General features: G+C 45.1%; 2 protein-coding genes across 2 annotated transcripts in view; one reads left to right on the top strand and one right to left on the bottom strand.

The window, feature by feature from the left end:
* The window catches only part of fat3b (FAT atypical cadherin 3b), a gene marked incomplete at both ends in the record, with an annotated part of 50,802 nt that extends 41,317 nt beyond the window's left edge, over positions 1-9,485 (bottom strand). Inside the window, 3 exons of the mRNA XM_083694666.1 lie at positions 5,936-6,137; positions 6,255-6,389; positions 6,534-9,485. Coding sequence (XP_083550792.1) covers positions 5,936-6,137; positions 6,255-6,389; positions 6,534-9,485 — 3,289 coding nt within the window. The remainder of the gene's footprint in view (positions 1-5,935; positions 6,138-6,254; positions 6,390-6,533) is intronic.
* Positions 9,486-12,989: 3,504 nt separating this feature from the next.
* Positions 12,990-21,433, top strand: chordc1b (cysteine and histidine-rich domain (CHORD) containing 1b). The gene is made up of 11 exons (XM_083697369.1): positions 12,990-13,182; positions 13,715-13,764; positions 13,891-13,947; positions 14,159-14,301; positions 14,503-14,606; positions 14,835-14,893; positions 15,140-15,210; positions 15,367-15,472; positions 15,968-16,087; positions 16,448-16,510; positions 20,199-21,433. Exons 1-11 carry the CDS (start codon positions 13,119-13,121, stop codon positions 20,376-20,378), a joined length of 1,017 nt encoding a protein of 338 aa, XP_083553495.1. The 5' UTR covers positions 12,990-13,118; the 3' UTR covers positions 20,379-21,433.
* The last annotated feature ends 478 nt before the right edge of the window (positions 21,434-21,911 follow it).

Raw genomic sequence — 21,911 nt, 5'->3', positions numbered from 1 at the left:
GGCTGTTTTTAAGCGCTCTCAAATTTGAAAGGGACAGGCACTTCTTTCACGAATTGAACACATATCAAAGTAGACAGCATGCATCTATATCACCAATAATTCAAAAGACAGAGAAAAAAACATGGAGGAGGCGTTGAGGGCATTATGCAACTGGTGTTCATCCTTCCCCTCTAATCAAGGACTAATCAGGGACTCTCTGGCCAATCAATGACTGAAATTGATTGAAATTAATAAATCTATTTAAGGAAGCCCAGCGGTACTGCAGACCTTGACACCTGCATTTGAATAACCCCACTCTATATTCACAGCAGCACTCAGATAAACATAGACAGATCAACACTCTGTTGATGACACCAAACAGGGTGTGAAATACTTCCTTAATGCGAATGTTTCTCTAAAAAGTTGATTTGTTTAAAGGGCTGAAACCCGACTACAGGGAACAGTGCAGCCAGCACGCACATACCCTAATAGAGTGTTCGCTAGCTCCTGACAGCAGCCCAATGAGAAATTGCTTTACCAAAACTATGACAGGAATACCAATTCCTGCTCAAAGTGCCTTTAAGCCTGGGAGGATCCCATTCCGCCCCTGCTTCCATCCTACTCAGGGATGTGTCTGGGGAAATGTTCAGATCCCAAGGTGAAAAAGTCATTACGAAACATCCGGGTGTATCAGTACTAGATAGTGGGTGATGTGATGTAGTGATGCTCTGACGTGGTGTGGTGTGTAAATCTGTATTGCAGATGGAATTAATTCATTGTGGGAACTCTGGTGGGTCCAGAGGCAAATTGAATGCTGAAAATTAAATCTATAACACCAAAGTTCATACATGGAACCAGGTTCCTGTGGGTCCCCCCCCTCCCCGCCCCAATTTCTGTCACGCTCTCCACTTCCACCTAGCCTGTGTCAGTCCCTCTCCCTCTCCCCAGTCTGTGTGTTCCGTGTGTGGACGTGGTTCAAGGCTCCTGCCGGCCCATTCACGTCATCATCACCACCTGCCGATCTTCACACCTGCGGCTCGTCTACTCATCACCCATCTGTGTTTTATACCCTGGTTTTCCGTCCACTCTTTGCCAGTTCGTCATAGTACTTCCTAACTGTACGTCCCAGCATTTCTAGTCTGTTGATTCCTGGTTTCGGATCTACGAGTGTTTTCTGCACTGTGCTTCTGCCTAACCCCTGTCGGATATCTGCCTTCCCAAGAACTGCCTGTCCACATCTCTGTGTTCTGCACTTGGGTTCACTAGCTCTGATTCGTAACAATTTCCACCAATGAATGTATGTAAAAGGGGGATTAGGGTAGAAAAAAGTAAAAGTATACTTTTGCTACCCTCAGTCCAACTATTTGGCAGGAATTGGAGAAACAAACTAGACATGCTAGAGATATTCAGCCACTTAAGAGAAAAATGGAAGATCAATAAAAGAGTGCCGGTGAGCGACACGATCTGTGGGCGACATACAGATCGCCGTCCCCCCGTCCCCCCCCCATCCCTGTCCCAGCCTGTTCCTGCCTCTCCATCACTCTCACAGCCCCAGCCAAAGAATGACACCAGTCAATGCAGAGTCACTCAGTCATGGCAGCTAAATGCATTGTGGGTGGACAGTGGGCCACCATGACTAAAGACAGTCACTGCCCTTAACTGACAGCACAGGCTTTCACTCTGAACATGAAAGAGAACTCTGTGGCCTCTTGGCAAAGATACACTCTGACTGTCACTTCCAAAATCATCATGTTTAACTCAACTGATAATGTTTGAGTCAGTGTCTTTTCAGTATTTTATTATCACTACAATACGATTGTAACAACAAACTTTAAAAGACCCACGCCAGCCATTTCTTCTTTTTTTTAACCCTTTTCTTGAAAGAAATACTCTAAGAACAGATGCACTGAGTGATGACGTTAGTAAATAACAGAGCAATTTAGAAGAGTAATGCCAGATATAGCTTTTATTCAAATCTCAATCAAATGTGTCGAAAGGTTGTTTGACACAGTCGCAAAAAAGCCGGTGAAGGGGGTTCAGAGGGTTATATTTGACTCTGGGCACTAACTTTCCAAACAGGCTAGCCACGTCACACATCGGAGGTCTGTAGCTGTAGGAAAATAGAATGTTTTGCCCAAAATACACATACTTTGACCTAAATGACATTGTTCTGACTTGACTCATTGTGCAATAACATTGTGCAGCCCCAGTATGTCAGATATCAGCTAAAACAAGTCAAAATTACTAATGAAGGCTTTTAAAATCCCTCAGCAAGAAGGAGAGAAAGAAAAGCAGGCTTCCCCCTCCTTATATCCTCAGATCCCCTATTCTCCACTTCCCTTCATCCTCCACTCCTTACACTCCCCTGTGGGTCCTGGTAGGCAGCTTGATTTCCCATGGAAAGTCCATGTTCATCCCAGGGTCCCCCGTCCTCTGGCCTCGTTTTAGCAGTGAGGTGATTAACCTAATTAGACAGAACCAGAGAGCCGATCTACAGCAGCAGCCGAGTCCAGCCTTGCTCTCTCTCTCCAGCCCACAATCAATACTAATTACCCTAGTTAACAGCCAGTTCAAGTGACCTCTCGTTTAAAGTCATGTACAGTACTTAATAGTATGCCTACAAGTGATGAGAAAATGTGTCCAAAAAAGCTCGAAATGAAAAACAAGTAGTTAGGTCAACATTTTGTGTGCAGTATTTCTGGCTGGTGCTTGTAGTCATTTAAAAGCCTAGAGAGTCTCTTTTTAGTTTTTGCTGACACATTTTTCCATTTGGCCAAACTTTTAAAATGAATCAAATGTCTGGGGGGGTTTTGATTAATTTCCCCCACAGTGCAGTGGGTGAGTGAGTCAAGCTCTCTGAACTCCAAACATGAAACAATGTATTTTCAGCAGAGACTTGACATAGAAAGGACAAACATGGCCTTAAAACAAACAGTTCTGGAGACCACATACAGTATGGCTCAACTGTCTTTTCTAGGTCAAGTCTCCATTCATAACTCAATGAACTTCACTACTGAGGAGGCTGCCACACAGCTTTGATCAATATTAGATTTCTTAACAGGAGTGGTTCAGTGACACAGGCACTGCCACAGTTCTCCCCAGGCCCCAGCCCCTGCCACAGCCACTGCCCTTAAGCCATCCTTCTCCTCATTATAGTAATGATCCCGGTACATGACACCAACATGAGACCTGACACACTGACGCTGCACTCTCTCTCTCTCATACAATGTACTCTCTCACTGTTCTCTGTCTCTCTGTCTCGCTCTCTCTCTCTCCCTCTCTCTCCCCCTCTCTCTGTCTCACCCCCCCTCTCTATCTCTCTCCCTCCCTCTCTGTCCATACCTCTCCATAGTAGTGGACTGCCCACCTGGAGCACCGGTGAGCCGGTCGATTTGTGGGCTGCCAGGTCGTGAGCGACGCGATCTGTGGGCGATGCACAGATCGTCCCCGCGTCCCCCCGTCCCCTGTCCCCCCCGTCCCAGTCCCAGCCTGTTCCTGTCTCTCCATCACTCTCACAGCCAAAGAATGACACCAGTCAATGCAGAGTCACTCAGTCATGGCAGCTAAATGCATTGTGGGTGGACAGTGGGCCACCATGACTAAAGACAGTCACTGCCCTTAACTGACAGCACAGGCTTTCACTCTGAACATGAAAGAGAACTCTGTGGCCTCTTGGCAAAGATACACTCTGACTGTCACTTCCAAAATCACCATGTTTAACTCAACTGATAATGTTTGAGTCAGTGTCTTTTCAGTATTTTATTGTCACTACAATACGATTGTAACAACAAACTTTAAAAGGCCCACGCCAGCCATTTCTTCTTTTTTTTAACCCTTTTCTTGAAAGAAATACTCAAAGAACAGATGCACTGAGTGATGACGTTAGTAATTAACAAAGCTATTATGGTAAATTTAAAGACAATATAAGGGTTTGTAATCCCACACCTAGGGGAAGAGATCACAGGAAAACAGATGGTCCTAGAACATTTGGAGAAGGCAGTAAAGACGGGTAAGGTCAGATTGAGGGGTTGGCTAGAGGTGAAGAAAACAAAGGATCAAAGCTGCAGAAACCAGGATAGAGTAATTAAAAGATAGGGTAAATAAGTGATAAACAAAGTTGCAATCAGCCAGAACAAAAGGCTTTTGTAATCAGCCTGGGCTCATCAAGATTTAACCAGACGAATTGGCGCCAGCCCCATGGGCGGCGCACACTTTGATGACGAAATATAATTCTTCAATGTTATTGGTGTATGTAGACAGGAAACAGAAATGCGTTGAATAGAAGACGTTAACCTGTGTGAAATCTATAAAGACAGGTGACTGAGGTAAAAACAGGGTCAACTTTGCAAACCTGAACGGCTACATATTCTCTGTGAATAAAGTATTTGAATGAATCAATAGCTCTGGTTAACGGTATTTTATTTCAAAGTACTATTACTTAAATTCTACGACATAATTTAGAAGAGTAATGCTAGATATAGCTTTTATTCAAATCTCAATAAAATGTGTCGAAAGGGTGTTTGACTCAGTCGCAAAAAAAGCAGATGAAGGGGTTCAGAGGGTTATACTTGACTCTGGGCACTAACTTTCCAAACAGGCTAGCCACGTCACACTTCAGAGGTCTGTAGCTGTAGGAAAATAGAATGTTTTGCCCAAAATACACATACTTTGACCTAAATGACATTGTTCTGACTTGACTCATTGTGCAATAACATTGTGCAGCCCCAGTATGTCAGATATCAGCTAAAACAAGTCAAAATTACGAATGAAGGCTTTTAAAATCCCTCAGCAAGAAGGAGAGAAAGAAAAGCAGGCTTCCCCCTCCTTATATCCTCAGATCCCCTATTCTCCACTTCCCTTCATCCTCCACTCCTTACACTCCCCTGTGGGTCCTGGTAGGCAGCTTGATTTCCCATGGAAAATCCATGTTCATCCCAGGGTCCCCCGTCCTCTGGCCTCGTTTTAGCAGTGAGGTGATTAACAGCATCAAGCTAATTAGACAGAACCAGAGAGCCGATCTACAGCAGCAGCCGAGTCCAGCCTTGCTCTCTCTCTCCAGCCCACAATCAATACTAATTACCCTAGTTAACAGCCAGTTCAAGTGACCTCTCGTTTAAAGTCATGTACAGTACTTAAAAGTAGTATGCCTACAAGTGATGAGAAAATGTGTCCAAAAAAGCTCGAAATGAAAAACAAGTAGTTAGGTCAACATTTTGTGTGCAGTATTTCTGGCTGGTGTTTGTAGTCATTTAGACCCTAGAGAGTCTTTTTGTTTAGTTTTTGCTGACACATTTTTCCGTTTGGCCAAACTTTTAAAATGAATCAAATGTCTGGGGGGGTTTTGATTAATTTCCCCCACAGTGCAGTGGGTGAGTGAGTCAAGCCCTCTGAACTCCAAACATGAAACAATGTATTTTCAGCAGAGACTTGACATGGAAAGGACAAACATGGCCTGAAAAGTTCTGAAGACCACATACAGTATGGCTCAACTGTCTTTTCTAGGTCAAGTCTCCATTCATAACTCAGTGAACTTCACTACTGAGGGGGCTGCCACACAATGGAGCCTTGATCAATATTAGATTTCTTAACAGGAGTGGTTCAGTGACACAGGCACTGCCACAGTTCTCCCCAGGCCCCAGCCCCTGCCACAGCCACTGCCCTTAAGCCATCCTTCTCCTCATTATAGTAATGATCCCGGTCTGTCCCGGTCTCTCTCTCTCTCTCTCTCTCTCGACACACACAAACACAGCTGGCACACATCTGGATCAATGTGTGAAGTGCACTGAGTGACAAACACTGCTACCAAGGGACACATGGAGAGGGAGGATGGAGATAATATGAGGATGGCAATAATATGTCATTTAGAATTCCTTTTTACAAAACAGATCTGAATAGGTTGTGGGTGTGCATGTTTTACAATGGTAAGAAGGTTCTCAGTACACTGACATTGACGTACCTGTTTCTTCATCAATGGAGAAACTGTCCATGCTGCTGCCCGCTCTAACAGAGTACCTCACCACTCCATCCCTTCCTTTGTCATCGTCCTTGGCGCTCACCATCAGTACACTGGTGCCCACCCTCGAGTTCTCCTTCACAGAGGACCTCACAGCAAAGTCAGAGAAGTAGGGAGCATACAGGTTCTCATTGACATCAACCACCTGTAGAGAGACATTGCATCAACAGTTAGCCTTTCAATAGTGTTGTTATAGTGAGTGTGTGTGTGTGTGTGTGTGTGTGTGTGTGTGTGTGTGTGTGTGTGTGTGTAGTGTACACACCTCCACCTCCAGAAAAGAGAGGGAGGACAGGCTAGGTAGTCCTTTGTCCTCTGCCACCACCGTTAGGTTATAGAACTGCTGTTTCTCATAGTCGAGCTCCTTCCCCATCCTCACTGCTCCACTCACAGCATCCACCTGTACAATACAGAATACCATACAAATACCATACCATACCATACAAATACCATACCACACAATACAACAAAACACGACACAACACAGAAAAATTCCATAGACTATGAAGGTGAATATGTAATTTCTTGATGTCACATGACTCACCTCAAATGTTCCATTGTAGTCGTTAACCAGGGAGTATCGAGTCTGCCCCCCAGGGCCGAGGTCTGGGTCCTGGGCCTCTACCCAGGAGATCACGGCCCATACAGGAAGATCCTCCAGGACCCTGGCACTGTAGCTGCTTGGGATGAACGCTGGGGCACAGTCATTGACATCATCCAGAGTAATGCTCAATGTGGTCACTGAGAACCTCTGAGTGCCTCTCTCTGCCACGTCTCTGGCCTCGATCTTGAGGCTGAAGGCTGGGACAGACTCCCTGTCCAATGGGCCAGCTACAAACACTTCCCCTGTGTTGCTGTTGATGCCAAACTGGGGGACGCTAGTCAGCAGACTGTAGGTGAGCTCGCCATTTTGGCCAAGATCTTTGTCTATGGCGGCAACACGGATCACATTTGTGCCGACCGTGGTGTTTTCTGGGACAACTGCGGAGTAGTTCTCCTGTGGGAACTGAGGGTTGTTATCATTAGCATCCTCTATGTTGACCGTCAACAGCCTCCAGTTGGACGTCTGAGGAAGACCAAGGTCATAAATGGTGATATTGAGGAAGTAGCGATCTATTTGCTCACGGTCTAAAGGCTGAAATAAGGTTATCAATCCACTCTCCATGTTGATGTTGAAACAGCTATCTTTGTTGCCATCAGATATGGCATAGAGAATACGCCCATTAAAGCCTGTGTCACCGTCCTGTGCCCTCACCTGAAAAACATTAGCACCAGCCACCAGGTCTTCATTCACTAGAATACTGGAGGGAAAGGACTCAAACTGAGGGGTCTGTCTGTTCACAGAGAAGAGATCTGTGTAGCCTTCGTCCACTTTCGGCTTTTCAATGGCCTTGTCAAGCATCTTTTCGGCCAACATCTGGACAACCCCGGTCTCCTTGCAGTCGAAACTCTTGGATGGCATCCTACCCCTCACAACAGAAACATTCACATATGTGGGCACAGAATGAAGCTCACCATCTGTAGCAACCACCCTCAGATTGTACACTCCACTTACTAGATTTGCCGTTGCTAAGGATCTCCTTAACGACAAGGCCCCAGAATCTGGGTTTAGGTTGAAGTATTCCAGTTCATTTCCTGTGAGTATCCTGTACTTCACCAACCCCAGCTCATCTACATCTATGGCGGACATGGTGACAATTGTCTGTCCAACCGGGAAATCACGAGCAATCATTCCCTTGCAGGCTACCCTCTCAAATAAGGGCTGGTTGTCGTTGATATTGAGTAGTCGAACCGTGACGTTTACCTCATTCTCCCTTCTATAAGGCGAACCCCAATCAGAAGCACGGACAGAAAACATGTAGCTCTCAGAGGAGGACTCAAAGTCCAGCTCTTTAGTAGTCTTCACTTCTCCTGTGTCCTGGTCTATGATGAATGGTAGAGACTGAAGGCCGGAGATGCTGTGGGTTAGGAACCCGTTCTCCCCTATGTCATCGTCCACAGCAGACACCACTAGGATGACCGTGCCGACTGGTATGCTCTCGTTGATAGAGGTTTCATAGAAGGGCTTGGTGAACATAGGGGTGTTGTCATTAGCATCCTCTATGGTGATCTGAACCATTGTTCTTAGCTTACTGATAGCCTCCACCACCTCTAGCTCTACAGCCCCCTGGGCTATGGTTGTTAGTGGTCTAGTGGTTGTGATAACTCCAGTTAATGTATGAATAGTGAAATACAGTGAATCTGAGAAGGGGCTGAAGCTGTAGTTAACACTAAGAGGAACAGGAGATATTTTCACTACCTCTACAATGGTGGCAGGGGGTGCTATCTCACTAAGTTTGACTTTATAAACCTCTTTGTGAAATTTGACTTGTACTGGCTCTGGCTTTCTAACCAGCAACTGAACTACCTGGGTATTGGAGAACTTCGGAGGCGTGCCCCTGTCTTTAGCCTGGAGGGTCAGATTGCAGCCATAGGGAAATGTATCCCAGTCCACTGATACTGATGTCTTAACTTTATACTCGTTCCCTACTGGTGACCGATCAACAACAAACTGTTCTAAGGGGTCACCCTCGATGATGGACACCCACTCGATGTCCCCACACTCGCCCTCATCCTGGTCCTCCACAGTGACTGCGGCATAGACTGGGTCTTTGTCTAACCATGATGGGATGAGCGCGACCACACTAAGAACCGGAGCAAACTCATTGATGCGTTCTACATTGAGTACCACTTTGGCGATGCTGCTCACCCCATTATTACCATACAGTTTCATCCCACGATCAACCACCTGCACTTCCAGCTCAAACCTGTTTCTTTGATCCATATTGGGACGGCCTGTGAGGGAGATGGTCCCGCTGGTCGGGTGGACAGAGAAGAGCTCCACTCGCTCCTTGAAGAAGTAGTAGAACTCCCCATTGGAACCGATATCTGCGTCTGTGGCCGTCACCCTCCCGACACTCGCTCCCAAGGGAGCACTCTCAGGGACTACGATGGAATAGGACGTGGGGGAAAATAGAGGCCGGAGGTCATTCATATCCAGGATGTTTATGTTAACAGTTGCTAATGCCCGCAATCCTCCCTGGGCAGAGGCCTTTACGGTCAGCGTGTAGTTGTCCTGAACCTCCCGATTCAAGATGGCAGCACTGCCTCCATTAGTCTGGATGCGGAGGAAACAAAAGTCCCCCAATACCAATTCCTCAGCCTGGAAAAGGTCCTCATTGTCCCCAGACACAATGGAGTACCTGATGTCCAAGGAGCGAGAAGCCCAGAGAATGACCCCCATCTTAACCTCGCTGCTGGCGTAGCTCCTGGCACCAGAGTTCTCAAATATGGAGGCGTTGTAGGAGGGCTGGGTGAAAAAGAGGCCTGATCCGGCCTTGGGCTCCTGGGGAAGCTGGGCCCCGCTGGGCAGGAAGGGTAGAAGGAGGGGTAGGAGCAGGAGAATGAAGCTGGAGAGAGGCAGCATGCTGCCCCAAGGGTTAGCCTTCATTGCCATCCCATCACTCAGTCACCCTGGAATCAGAAAAAAACATGGGTTGTTTTAACATTCCACTCTTACTTTGATAATACAAATTCACAGCAGCTAGCTTATATTGGGCCCCACACAGGAAGACAAACATTGTAATGTAAAGTATGACCAAACCAAATATTTTGTATCAGTCTGTGGCTTGGGAGTCTTTGGATTCAAGAAGGGCTTATCATTGGATTATATTTGTACATAAAGCAGTTATTTTAAAACTCCCATTTACCTCACATCATTGCTTTCAATGCGACCTGGTGATGATCAGACATGCTCTCAGAGATTGCTACATTTTATGTACCACAAGTGTCCACAGAATTAGGAAAAAATGTTTTTTTTTGTGCTCCTCAGATTTGGAACTCGAAAGTGTGTTTTCCCTGGGAATGAAGGCTAAATCAAAAACTAGATTAAGTGATACAATATAGTATGAAACATTACACTACAGTCTGTTCATTATTCCAGAACAGTGCCTGATCATGATGCAATAGAATTGCCAAATCAGATGGATTACTGTCACTGAGGTATTGCTAATGTCATTGAGTATCAACATAGTGAATGTCACTTGATCACCACAAAAAACTATGAGTGGTATGCTGATTTGTTAAATGTAGCCTTGGATGAACAACAAAATAGTGTATGAAAATGCATGTAACAGCCTGCGTCACAGTATTGTTCAATGATGATGACACATCTATTTATAGTGAATCAGTACAGTAATGGAATCAGATAGATTTGTTGGTCCATGCATCACCATGCAAAACAGATAGATTTTTTGGTCCATTAAATCACCATACAAAAAAGATAGATTTCTTGGTCCTTGCATCACCATGCTATGCACAACCATATACACTCACCGGCCACTTTATTAGGTACGCCTTGCTATTACTGGGTTGGATCCCCTTTTGACTTCAGAACTGCCTTAATTCTTTGTGGCCTAGATTCAACAAGGTGCTGGAAACATTCCTCAGAGATTTTGGTCCATATTGACATGATAGCATCACGCAATTGCTGCAGATTTGTCATCTGCACATCCATGATGCGAATCTCCCGTTCCACCACATCCCAAAGGTGGTCTATTGGTTTGAGATCTGGTGACTGTGGAGGCCACTGGAGTACAGTGAACTCATTGTCATGTTCAAGAAACCAGTTTAAGATGATGTGACCTTTGTGACATGGCGCGTTATCCTACTGGAAGTAGCCATCAGAAGATGGTTTTAAGCCATCAGTTTCCTGTTCTTAGCTGACAGGAGTGGCACCCAGTGTGGTCTTCTGCTGCTGTAGCCCATCTGCTTCAAGGTTTGACGTGTTGTGCGTTCAGAGATGGTCTTCTGCATACCATGGTTGTAATGAGTGGTTATTTGAGTTATTGTTGCCTTTCTATCATCTCGCACCAGTCTGGCCATTCTCCTCTGACCTCTGGCATCAACAAGGCATTTTCGCCCAGAGAACTGCCGCTCACTGGATATTTTCTCTTTTTCTGACCATTCTCTGTAAACCCTAGAGATGGTTGTGCATGAAAATCCCAGTAGATCAGCAGTTTCTGAAATACTCAGACCAGCCTGTCTGGCACCAACAACCATGCCACGTTAAAAGTCACTTAAATCACCTTTCTTCCCCATTCTGATGCTCGGTTTGAACTTCAGCAGGTCGTCTTGACCATGTCTACATGCCTAAATGCATTGAGTTGCTGCCATGTGATTGGCTGATTAGATATTTGCATTAACGAGCAGTTGAACTAATAAATTGTACCTAATAAAGTGGCCGGTGAGTGTATATTTATGTTGACTGGGTCAGTGGGGCTTGACACTGAGGTGATGCACAAATGACATCTGTTCCACAACAATGATAACCATGTCAAAACTTGTTAATCTATGTTAAATAAAATGGTATATTTTTCTATTGAGAGACTGCCACACCTCTTCTACAAATAACCATGTCAAATGGTTAGAAGACAAATCAATCACAATGCACTAACACGACCATACTGTAGCCTATAGGAGGCATCATAGCCTAATATAATCTCTTCAACAAAGAGCAACTTTCTGCAACTCTATCATCATTCTACAGAAGAAGAAATTAGTACACTACAGGTCATAATATTATTTATCTAATTGATCAAAACAAAGCATTCCAGGATATGCAAAATGGAGAAAATCTGGCTACACATTGTATGGTAGTGTACACACTGAACTATAATAATAATAATGTAGCTTTACATCTATATAAAACATTAGCAATCTAAATGCAAAAATTATAATCCAAATTGGAAAACATGATTGTGATTGCAATATTCAGTTATTCATTAATCTAAAATATAATTTGTTCAACCCGCCATGCTTAGGCCTACCCTAAGAGAAGTGTGTTACATGTTACCATATCACAATGGGGTCAGTTATATGACCTTTGTCTTTTAACCAAATGTGATACGTTAAAAGGTAAAGGTTTCTATGATAGTATGCAGACAAATGTAACTTGTTTGTGTAAAAACAAAACGGTAGCTAAAACAGTTTTAGAAAAATCCCTAAAAACGTGTTTGGCTACAACTGTCCCGCTCTTCCTACCTATATTTTCAGATAATTTCTTCCAGTATTTGTATCTGTGCGATATGAGAACAATTAAGCTTTGTGATCAGTTACATCTCCGTCTCTCTCGTCCCTGTTCCTTTGTCGAAGATTGAGTGGTCGGCATCAGCTTAACCTAATTCACCATACAAGTTGAGGTCCCGTTATGTTCAATCTCAAGTGATTTTACTTTCAAAATCATCCGCTTACATTACAAATACCTAGAACTACAAGGATATCAGGTACTGGAAGCAGCGCCGCGCAGACCAAAGTTTTAAAATGAAAGGTGAGAATCTTACCTTCGGCTGAGGGGAGAAACTAATTGAGATAGGGCTTTGCATCCTCGACCCGTCTTCTCTCTACATATAAGCATGGATGTGATAACCCACATACAGGCAAGCTCCGCTCATCAGCCTGTGGTAAGCATTGATTTCACCTACACTGGGAATGCAGCGCGCGCGCCGCACAGATTGTCTGGGTTCTCTCACAATCAGGCACGAGAGGATTGATGCGTGACTTTTGCTCTCTCTTCAGATTTGCCCTCTTTCGCTGCCGTGCAACGTTGCATTTTAGATAATGGATGGAACATAATTAAAAGTGTAGTTATCATACAACCATGTTCTGTGGCTTAGGTCTCAACCTTGAATTTTAGCCCTATTCAAAATGATGCATTTGTTGCTGGTCTTTTTTTTTTTTTTTTTCATTTGTTTCTTCTGCTGATAATAACATAACTACAACAGTCAATTTGCAATGCGATACTTTAGTAACCTTTTCAAAATGACACATTGACAGGTGTAATACGTGCGGTCAGTGCGGCTGAACTATCGCACGCCGAAGTTTTCCGAGCGAACTGAAACGAATCGATTGGTTATTCTAGATGCTTCCCGAGTTCTGTCGGTCATTTCCGGAAGAACGGATGCACCAGTCCGGCATAGCTAGCTCGTAACTACATCTTTTCACCAGTCTCTGAATTTATGTGCTGTAAATTCATTTGCCTAGTTTATCAGATTAAACTGTGTTTGACTTGAATTGAGCTAATTCTAGTAACATGTCGCTTTTGTGTTACAACAAAGGATGCGGACAACGCTTTGACTCAGACAAGAACCCTGATGGTAAGTAACGAGCTAACTAGCTAGGTAGCCTAGCTAACTTGATAATAGACAGCATAGCTACCGGCATATCAATGGGGTAGCGAGCTGGAGCTCTACTCTGCTGCCTTTCCTAGCTAACTATTTCTAATGCCATTTGTTTTCTGTTTCCATTTGATTGTGTAGGTAACGAGCCATATCAAAGTGCTTGACTTTACTTATCTTGTAAGTTAGCCAGAGCTAACCAGCTATCTATCTTGCTAGCTAGCTTGGCTAGTGTGGGTTGCTTGGGTGGGGATAGAAATATATATCCAATGTCACTTGGTGTTGTTGACAACGCTAGTTATCTAAGAGAGAACTGTCTCAATGACACTCATTAGCAATTGTACACTTAGCTAGCTATCTATGTGGTTATTTTGTCCATTCACCTGCCATTCATTGGCCCCTCTGATTCAGTTCAATTTGATAGTTAATGTCATCATCTATCCTTTTATCTTCCTGAGGTCTGTTAGCCAAGGTGATGACAGTGTTATAACATGATCTCTTGTGTTCTCAGATGCATGCACCCACCACCCAGGTGTCCCAGTGTTCCATGATGCATTGAAGGTAAAAGAGAATGTACACACACATACACACACACATATGTTTGTGTGATCACTTTTACAGACTTTACTGTCAGTGCTGGAATGATTGAAATCCCTTGTTCGCTGACATCTACTTGTCTCTTCCCAGGGTTGGTCCTGCTGTAAAAAGAGAACAACTGACTTCTCAGACTTTCTTGGCATCCCTGTAAGTGTAAATACCACCATGGCCATTCATTTCCTCAAAAGTTATGTCTGATCAATTTCACATTACGGCTATATATTATGGACAGACATTATAGCCGCCTGAAATTTTTGCCTCAGTTTTATGGTTTGGAGTTTGTAAACAGATTTGTACCCAGACTAGCTACCTTTCAGCACAGGGGTAAAACTCTCTGTATTGTTGTGACTTTTCCTAGGGTTGCACGAAAGCCCCCCACAACAAAGAGAGACCCCCTGAACCAGTGAAACCCGACAAGACAGATGCTGTCGACCTGAAACCAAAGTTCAATGAGTCCATTATCTCGGCTCCCAAGCCTCTGGAGTCCATACGGAGAGCAGGGTACTTACTTTGAGTTATAAAAGAGTCTGACAAATTGTTACCATTCAGTTAAAGCTCTATTATTGTAATTCTCTCAAATACTCCCTGTGTTACTTGTATATTACGTTTTATTTTATATCATGTAATTAGGCTGCTCACATTCCTACAGGTATGTATGTGTGGTTACATCAATTCCCTGTGTGGTGATTTTGGTTGTTTTAGTCCAGATGAGCCAGTGGTGAGACTGCAACAGAAGATCTCTGCCTCTCTGAAGCAGGCGTTGGAGAAACTGAAGATAACAGAGGACAGCACCACTGAAAAGAAAGGTGAGGACAGAAGCTCTGTCCTCTCCTCTCCTTCATCTGCTCTGATCTGAGCGGACAGGATCAGTGAAGGCAATGTGGTGGACGTCTACTGGGAATCTGCTTTCACCTGTCGTCTTCATTCACATCATTTACTGCAGATTAAGGAAAGGAGACAAGGAAAGGAGACAAGTCTTTTTTTTTTTTTTTTTTACCAACTAAGTCTTACCTTTTTTCCCCTTTTCTTTTCAGAGGAGGATGGAGATGAGATTAAGATTGGAACATCCTGTAAAAACGGAGGATGTATGAAGGTACTGGGCTTCATATTAGTAAATGAAAAAAGAAAAGGGGGGGGGGGGGGGGGTCTCAAAAGTGCCTGAAGATGCATTTATATTCATTATACCCCTCATCAGCTACTTAATTGATTTCCGAAAGTATGTCTGTTGAATAGCTGTTTTGATTGTGAATTTTAATACAAATTGGGCTCCTGGGTTTTGCCTATATATTTCAGTGTGGGCAACAGTAAACATGAATTTGTTCTGTGTATTGTTTCCCAGACCTTTGATGGACCAGCAAGCAATGAGGAGGTCTGCATCTACCATGCTGGATTCCCCATCTTCCACGAAGGGTCAGTTTTGTTATCATGGCTTAACACGGCAAACTGATTCTTGGAGTTAGAAATAGCAAAAGAAAATGCAGAGTCATAATGACCTTTACTCAAAAAGCAGATCTGACAGAATGAGATGTCAGTTATTGATCATGCATGTGTTCCCCCATCCCCCAGGATGAAGTACTGGACCTGCTGTAAAAGAAAAACCTCTGACTTCAACACCTTTCTCTCTCAGGAGGGCTGCACCAGGGGTATTCACCTATGGAGGAAGAAGGACACGGTAAGTGTGTGTGTGTGTGTGTGTGTGTGTGTGTGTGTGTGTGTGTGAGTGGTTGAAGAGTCAAGTTTGGGAATGGCGTTCTCGACTCGATCTTGCTAAATTCATCAGGTGCAGAATTAAAATAAATCATGTATGAAGTAGAACTCTGCGAAGTTCGGCGTTCACCTTCACGTATCCGTTCTTGTCCTTGAAATGTGTCCTCTGCTGCAAATGCGTTAAATAATTGAATTGAGTATTTCTATTGAGTGCAGGTTATTTTCCTTCATAAAAGGGGATTGAAGAGAACATCATATTACTTACTCCTTACACCCCACAGACTGATATTCTGCTCGAATTCCTTCTCGCCTTCAAAAATGATGTGAATGTTTATCTGCATCCTCTCTAACCACCATGTCATCACTGGTGCACATTGTGCAGCCAAACAAAGAAAAACATGGCTGACGGCGTTTAGGTCAAGACAGTAACTCCTAACTGGTTTCTCTGTTTTCCCTACAGGGTAAGAAGGTGGTGCCGTGTCGGTTTGACTGGCACCAGACTGGGGGACAGGTCATCATCTCCATCTATGCCAAGAACTCCATCCCAGAGATGAGCTTTGTGGAGGGGAACAGCTCTACAGTGAGTGAGGGGTCCTCATGATTGGGGATTTTCCAGAACATTTTTATCAAATGTTTCTGAAATTGACAACACTGCTCACTACTGTTGTGCATTGAATAGCAAGAACTTCTGTATACTAAGTGTAAGTGTAAATGCGAGTTTACAGTGACCACATCACGCCTTGCGTACTGGATCATTCTGTATGTCTGTATATTCTGTATATCTCTAAGTCTGGTAGCCTCTTTTCCTGATATTGAATGTCAGGTAGATTACGCTAATGGTCCCTTAACCACAGTCCTCCACTCGCAAGAGCAATATCCGTGCTCTAAATGATTCTTGATATGATTGTTGGTCTAAATCCATTTTCTTTTTACCCTGCAGATCAACATTCACATAATTTTTGAAGGCGAGAAGGAATTCGAGCAGAATATCAGTCTGTGGGGAGTAAGTAGTTTTCCACTGGTGCCTCAACACAGCCAAGTACCCATCATGTCACTCTCACTCTAATGATGATGACAGTAATAGTAATAATAACCTAAATGCAGTCAACTTTCAGTCCATAGTGCTTACAATGTGAAATTAAATATGGACAAAAATGCTCTTAAATGCTCTTAAGTGATATAGTAAATACCCCAAGATGGCGGCGCGTGCACACGCAGCGACCACTCGCGCTCCAGAGAATGCGGTGTTTTGTTTGTTTAATAAGTGTTTGCCCGAAAGTTTGTCGTGTTCGTCTCGTCTGTCTGCGTCGAAATACAAGTACAGTCGACAGGCTCTGCTAGACATCTGCGAGAGCAAGATTTACAACGTTTTGGACACCACAACAGAGACACTCGAAGAGCTCGGATTACTTCGCCGGCCCGCGACTACTCGACCCGACCCGACTCGACTCGACTCGACTGCCACCACTCCCCCGGAAAGGAGAGGTCGGAAGCGGTGTGCGAGGAAGCAGAAGAGGGGCAAGCGCGGAGGTATCCGGGCTAGGCTAGCGGCTAGTCCAACTCGCCCAGCCATACCATCCATCATCCTGGCTAACGTACGATCCTTGGACAACAAAATGGATCATATACGACTGCTGAGGTCAGCTAATCGGACAGTGAGTAACTGCTGTGTACTTGTTTTCACTGAAACATGGCTTAACGACAACATCCCCGACTCCGCTGTACAACTTGAGCAGCTGACATGCTATCGAGCGGACAGAGCCCTCGTCAACGGAGGTAAACAGCGTGGCGGCGGAGTTTGTGTTTACATTCGTGATGCGTGGTGCCGGGACGCTGTGGTAGTATGCAGACACTGTTCACCACTGGCGGAGTTTATGATCATAAAGTGCCGTCCTTTCTATCTGCCGAGGGAGTTTACTGCGGTCTTGCTAGCCGCAGTGTACATCCCTCCAACCTCCAGCAACAGTGACAGGAATGCGGCACTTTGTGAACTGTACCAGGCCATCAGTGAACAACAGACAGCACACCCAGATGGATTTACCATCCTCGCTGGAGATTTTAATCATGCTGACCTTAAGACTGTCCTACCAAAACTCCATCAGCATGTCAATTTCCCAACAAGAGGGGAAAACACCTTGGACTTGGTCTACACTTCCCACAAAGGAGCATACAAGGCCTCCCCCCTCCCCCACATCGGACTCTCTGATCACATCACTGTCATGCTAATGCCAGCATATAGGCCCAGAGTGAAAGTCGGAAAACCGGTCCGGAAAGAGATAACTGTGTGGCCGGAGGGGTCCAGGTCTGCTCTCAAGGACTGTCTTGCAACAACAGACTGGGACATGTTCAAGCAAGCAGCCACACAGAACAACCATACGGACAATGAGGAGCTTACAGACACTGTCCTCTCCTACATCCGTAAGTGCTCTGATGATGTGACCCACAAAAAGACCATCATCACTCGGGCTAACCAGAAGCCATGGCTGACAGGGGCTGTCCATCGGCTGCTGAGGGCCAGAGACAAAGCCTTCAGAGCCGGGGATGAAAATGGCCTAAGAACAGCGAGAGCCAGCCTGTCCCGTGGCATCAAGAAAGCAAAACTGGACTACACAAATAAGATTACCTGCCACTTCAAGGACAGCAGAGACACGCGGAGCCTGTGGCAGGGCATTCAGACCATAACGGACTACAAGCCCGCGCCACAGACCTGCGACAACAACATCTCTCTGCTCAACAACCTCAACAGCTTCTTTGCACGGTTTGAAGCAACAAACACTACAAGCCCACAGAAAACTCCACCCCCCCCCCACGATCAGGTCCTGTGCCTGTCTGCTGCCAGTGTGAAGAGGACACTCTCTACCATCAACCCCCGCAAAGCAACAGGCCCAGACAACATCCCAGGCCGTGTGCTGAGGGACTGCGCAGAGGAGCTTAAGGATGTCTTCACGGACATCTTTAACACTTCTTTGCGTCAAGCTGCTGTCCCATCACATTTCAAGACCTCCATCATCATACCTGTGCCAAAGAAATCCGCTCCATCCTGCTTCAATGACTATCGCCCGGTAGCACTGACCCCCATCATCATGAAGTGCTTTGAACGGCTAGTCATGTCTCACATTAAGTCCATCCTCCCCCCCACCCTGGACCCCTTTCAGTTTGCATACCGAGCAAAACGTTCCACAGAGGACGCAATCTGCTCTGCTCTCCACCCAGCCCTCACCCACCTGGAAAAAGCAGACTCATATGTGAGAATGCTTTTCATAGACTTTAGCTCAGCATTTAACACCATAATCCCGCAACAACTGATCTGCAAACTGGACCAGCTGGGGCTCAACACCTCCCTCTGCAACTGGCTGCTGGACTTCCTCAGCGAGAGACCACAGGCAGTACGAGTCGGCAACAACACCTCGAGCAGCATCACACTCAGCACAGGGGCCCCCCAAGGCTGTGTGCTCAGTCCCCTGCTCTTCACCCTGCTGACTCACGACTGCACATCAACCCACAGCACCAATCACATGGTGAAGTTTGCGGACGACACAACTCTGGTGGGTCTCATCTCCAAGAACGACGAGACCCACTATAGAAAGGAGGTCAACCTTCTGACCACGTGGTGCAGAGACAACAACCTCCTGCTGAATGTCAGCAAAACGAAGGAGATTGTGGTCGACTTCCGGAGAGGGCACACCGAACACCCACCACTGACCATCGATGGTGCTGCTGTGGAGAGAGTGAGCAGCACCAAATTCCTGGGGGTGCACATCAGTGAGGACCTCTCCTGGACCACCAACACCGCATCACTGGCGAAGACAGCCCAGCGGCGCCTCTACTTCCTCCGCAAGCTGAAGCGAGCGAAAGCTCCCACACCGATCCTGACAACATTCTACCGAGGCACCATTGAAAGCATCCTGTCCAGCTGCATCACTGTGTGGGGCGGTAGCTGCACCGAACACAGTAGGAAAGCACTGCAACGCATTGTGAACACAGCTGCTAAGATCATTGGTGCCCCACTCCCTTCCCTGCAAGAGACTTACTCCACCCGCCTCACCCGAAAAGCTACCTCGATTGTGAGCGACGCAAGCCACCCCGCACACAGTCTGTTCAGCCTCCTGCCTTCTGGAAGAAGGTATAGGAGCCTCCGTGCCCACACCACCAGACTCACGAAAAGCTTCATACCCCAAGCTGTCAGGAAGCTAAATTCTCTCCCCTCACTTCCCCCAGCCACATCCTCCTAGCTGCCAGGAAGCTGAAACCACCCCCCCCCTCCCAACCCTTCAGCCCCCCCCCCCCCCCCCCCCCCAAAACACACGGACTCTGGACAATCCACTACTCTATTGCTACAATGCACTATTGCACTATTATTTTTATTTTTTTATACATAATACACAGTATTTGGCTGCTATTTTACTGACTTTACTGTCTTTACTGACTGCTCTTTTTGCACTGTTTAAATTATTTTTATTGAATGTTTTACTTTTAGTATGTGTTATCTGTTGTGCCTGGGCACTTTATCTGTCTCACCGTGGGAGAGTGAGAAACGTCCTCTCGATTCCTTTGTATGTCTTGACATGTGAAGAATTGACAATAAAGCCACTTTGACTTTGACTTGACTTTGATATAGACAAGATACGTTGTGTTGTAATTTTGCTGTCAATCTAAATTGTTAACCTGTTGCCCCGTTCTCCTGTCCGCAGGTGATTGACGTGAGCAAGAGCGTAGTGAACATGATGGCCGCTAAAATAGAGATCGCCATGAAGAAATCGGAGCCCATGTTCTGGGCGCGCCTCGACCTGCCTCCCCCTGTCAGCACACCCAAGGAGCAAGAGAAGGAGGATGAAGAGAGTGAGGAGAGTGAGGAGAGTGAGGATGAGTGAGGATGAGGAGCACCGTCCATGTCTACTAGAACCCAAGTCACACACACTCTCATCCTTGCTCTCTTAAAGGATTTTCTCTGCAGGGATTTTGTCTGCAATGCTCAATTCCAAACCAGCCCTAAGCCCCTACTTCCTGGGCACTTGGGTAGATCTGAAAGGACTGGATTGATCTTGTAAGCAATTGTAAGCAATATGGTGGAAATTCTACCTAGCCTACAGGGTAATGTGGATCTTTAATTTCATTGGCTAATTCCTTCGATCTACACATGGTGGGGGGGTGGGGGGGGGGGTTAGGGGCTAGAGGTTGATTTTGGGCTGATTGTGTCTCTGCAGTTATCTCCTAGCTTTGGACTGAGCTTCTGGGCTCCATCTCATCGGACCAATCATGGCAACTCATTGCATGGGAGCAGATCTAAATAATTTCCTCTGTGCTGTTGTAATGACTACAATGGTTGAATTCCAAGTCTTTCTGCTGCCTCCTCAAAAGGCATTGAAACCTCAGACCTTTTTGGATGTGACCAATGTCATTTGTATGTCTCCTTTTTGGCACCTTTTTTTTTTCTTTTTTATCCTTTTGCATTCCTTTTTTTGTTTCATTTCTGGAGAGTTTGCATGAAATGTTATGGTATAAAAATCTAATGGCTGAACCAATAATTGTTTTTTGATTCAGAACAGATTCTGTTTTGTTCACATCAGTATTCAGTGTTTCCAGGCTGCCAGTTTTCAATGTGGTTGTCTAATATCCTCATCTTGTCATGAATATTGATCGTCAGTGCAAGCATTTTTGTATGCCGTTGAATAAAACATGGCCTGCATACACCTTTCCATTTCACTGCGGATATGGTATGTATTCAACAAATTGAACAGCCAGCATAGATTTTAGTGAATTATTACATTCATGATTGCCTGTTCCATCTTATGAATAGAAGCCTTGGAATGTCTGAATGTTAAATCCTACCAGCTGAACAAAAACTAAATTGTAGTCGACCGATGAGGCTGTAATCGATCAGGAACCAATTGTACTGTACCAAAAATAAAGTTTTACAATTAAATTAGTCTGAAATCTTTCATGATTGTATTATTCACCCAAAAATGTAAAACAATGTGTTTACTGCATGAAGTTGGCATTAAGCACCTGATGTATAAAAACCTGTCAGTTGTTTGGGACTATATGCAATTCCAGAAGAGAGAGCATGGACAGAAAACACCACGTGCAGTAGCCATTTAGTAACCATTCTGTGGGATAAGGCACCACATGCAGTAAGTCTGCCCTCTTCAGTTCCCGAGAAGGCTGTTCAAATCCTAGATCGTCAATTTAGTGTGGCAACTTACCCAGTAGAGGGCACCAACACCACACTAACCCCATCAGTAGGCAGTGCACAATCGTTAGAATTGAGACATCACCAGAGTAGTGTCTGACAAATGGAGAGTGAGCAAAATGTGTTATAAAATATGCATTGCCTAGACTCAGACATTTCTCCCTGTTGATAGCTCAGATCAAAGAGTATTTATGTGAACTACTGTATAGTAGTT

The sequence above is a fragment of the Argentina silus genome, assembly GCF_951799395.1.
Source record: "Argentina silus genome assembly, chromosome: 2".
Taxonomy (NCBI): domain Eukaryota; kingdom Metazoa; phylum Chordata; class Actinopteri; order Argentiniformes; family Argentinidae; genus Argentina; species Argentina silus.
The sequence above is the reverse complement of the archived record's forward strand: the minus strand, read 5'-3'. Positions and strand labels throughout refer to the sequence as shown.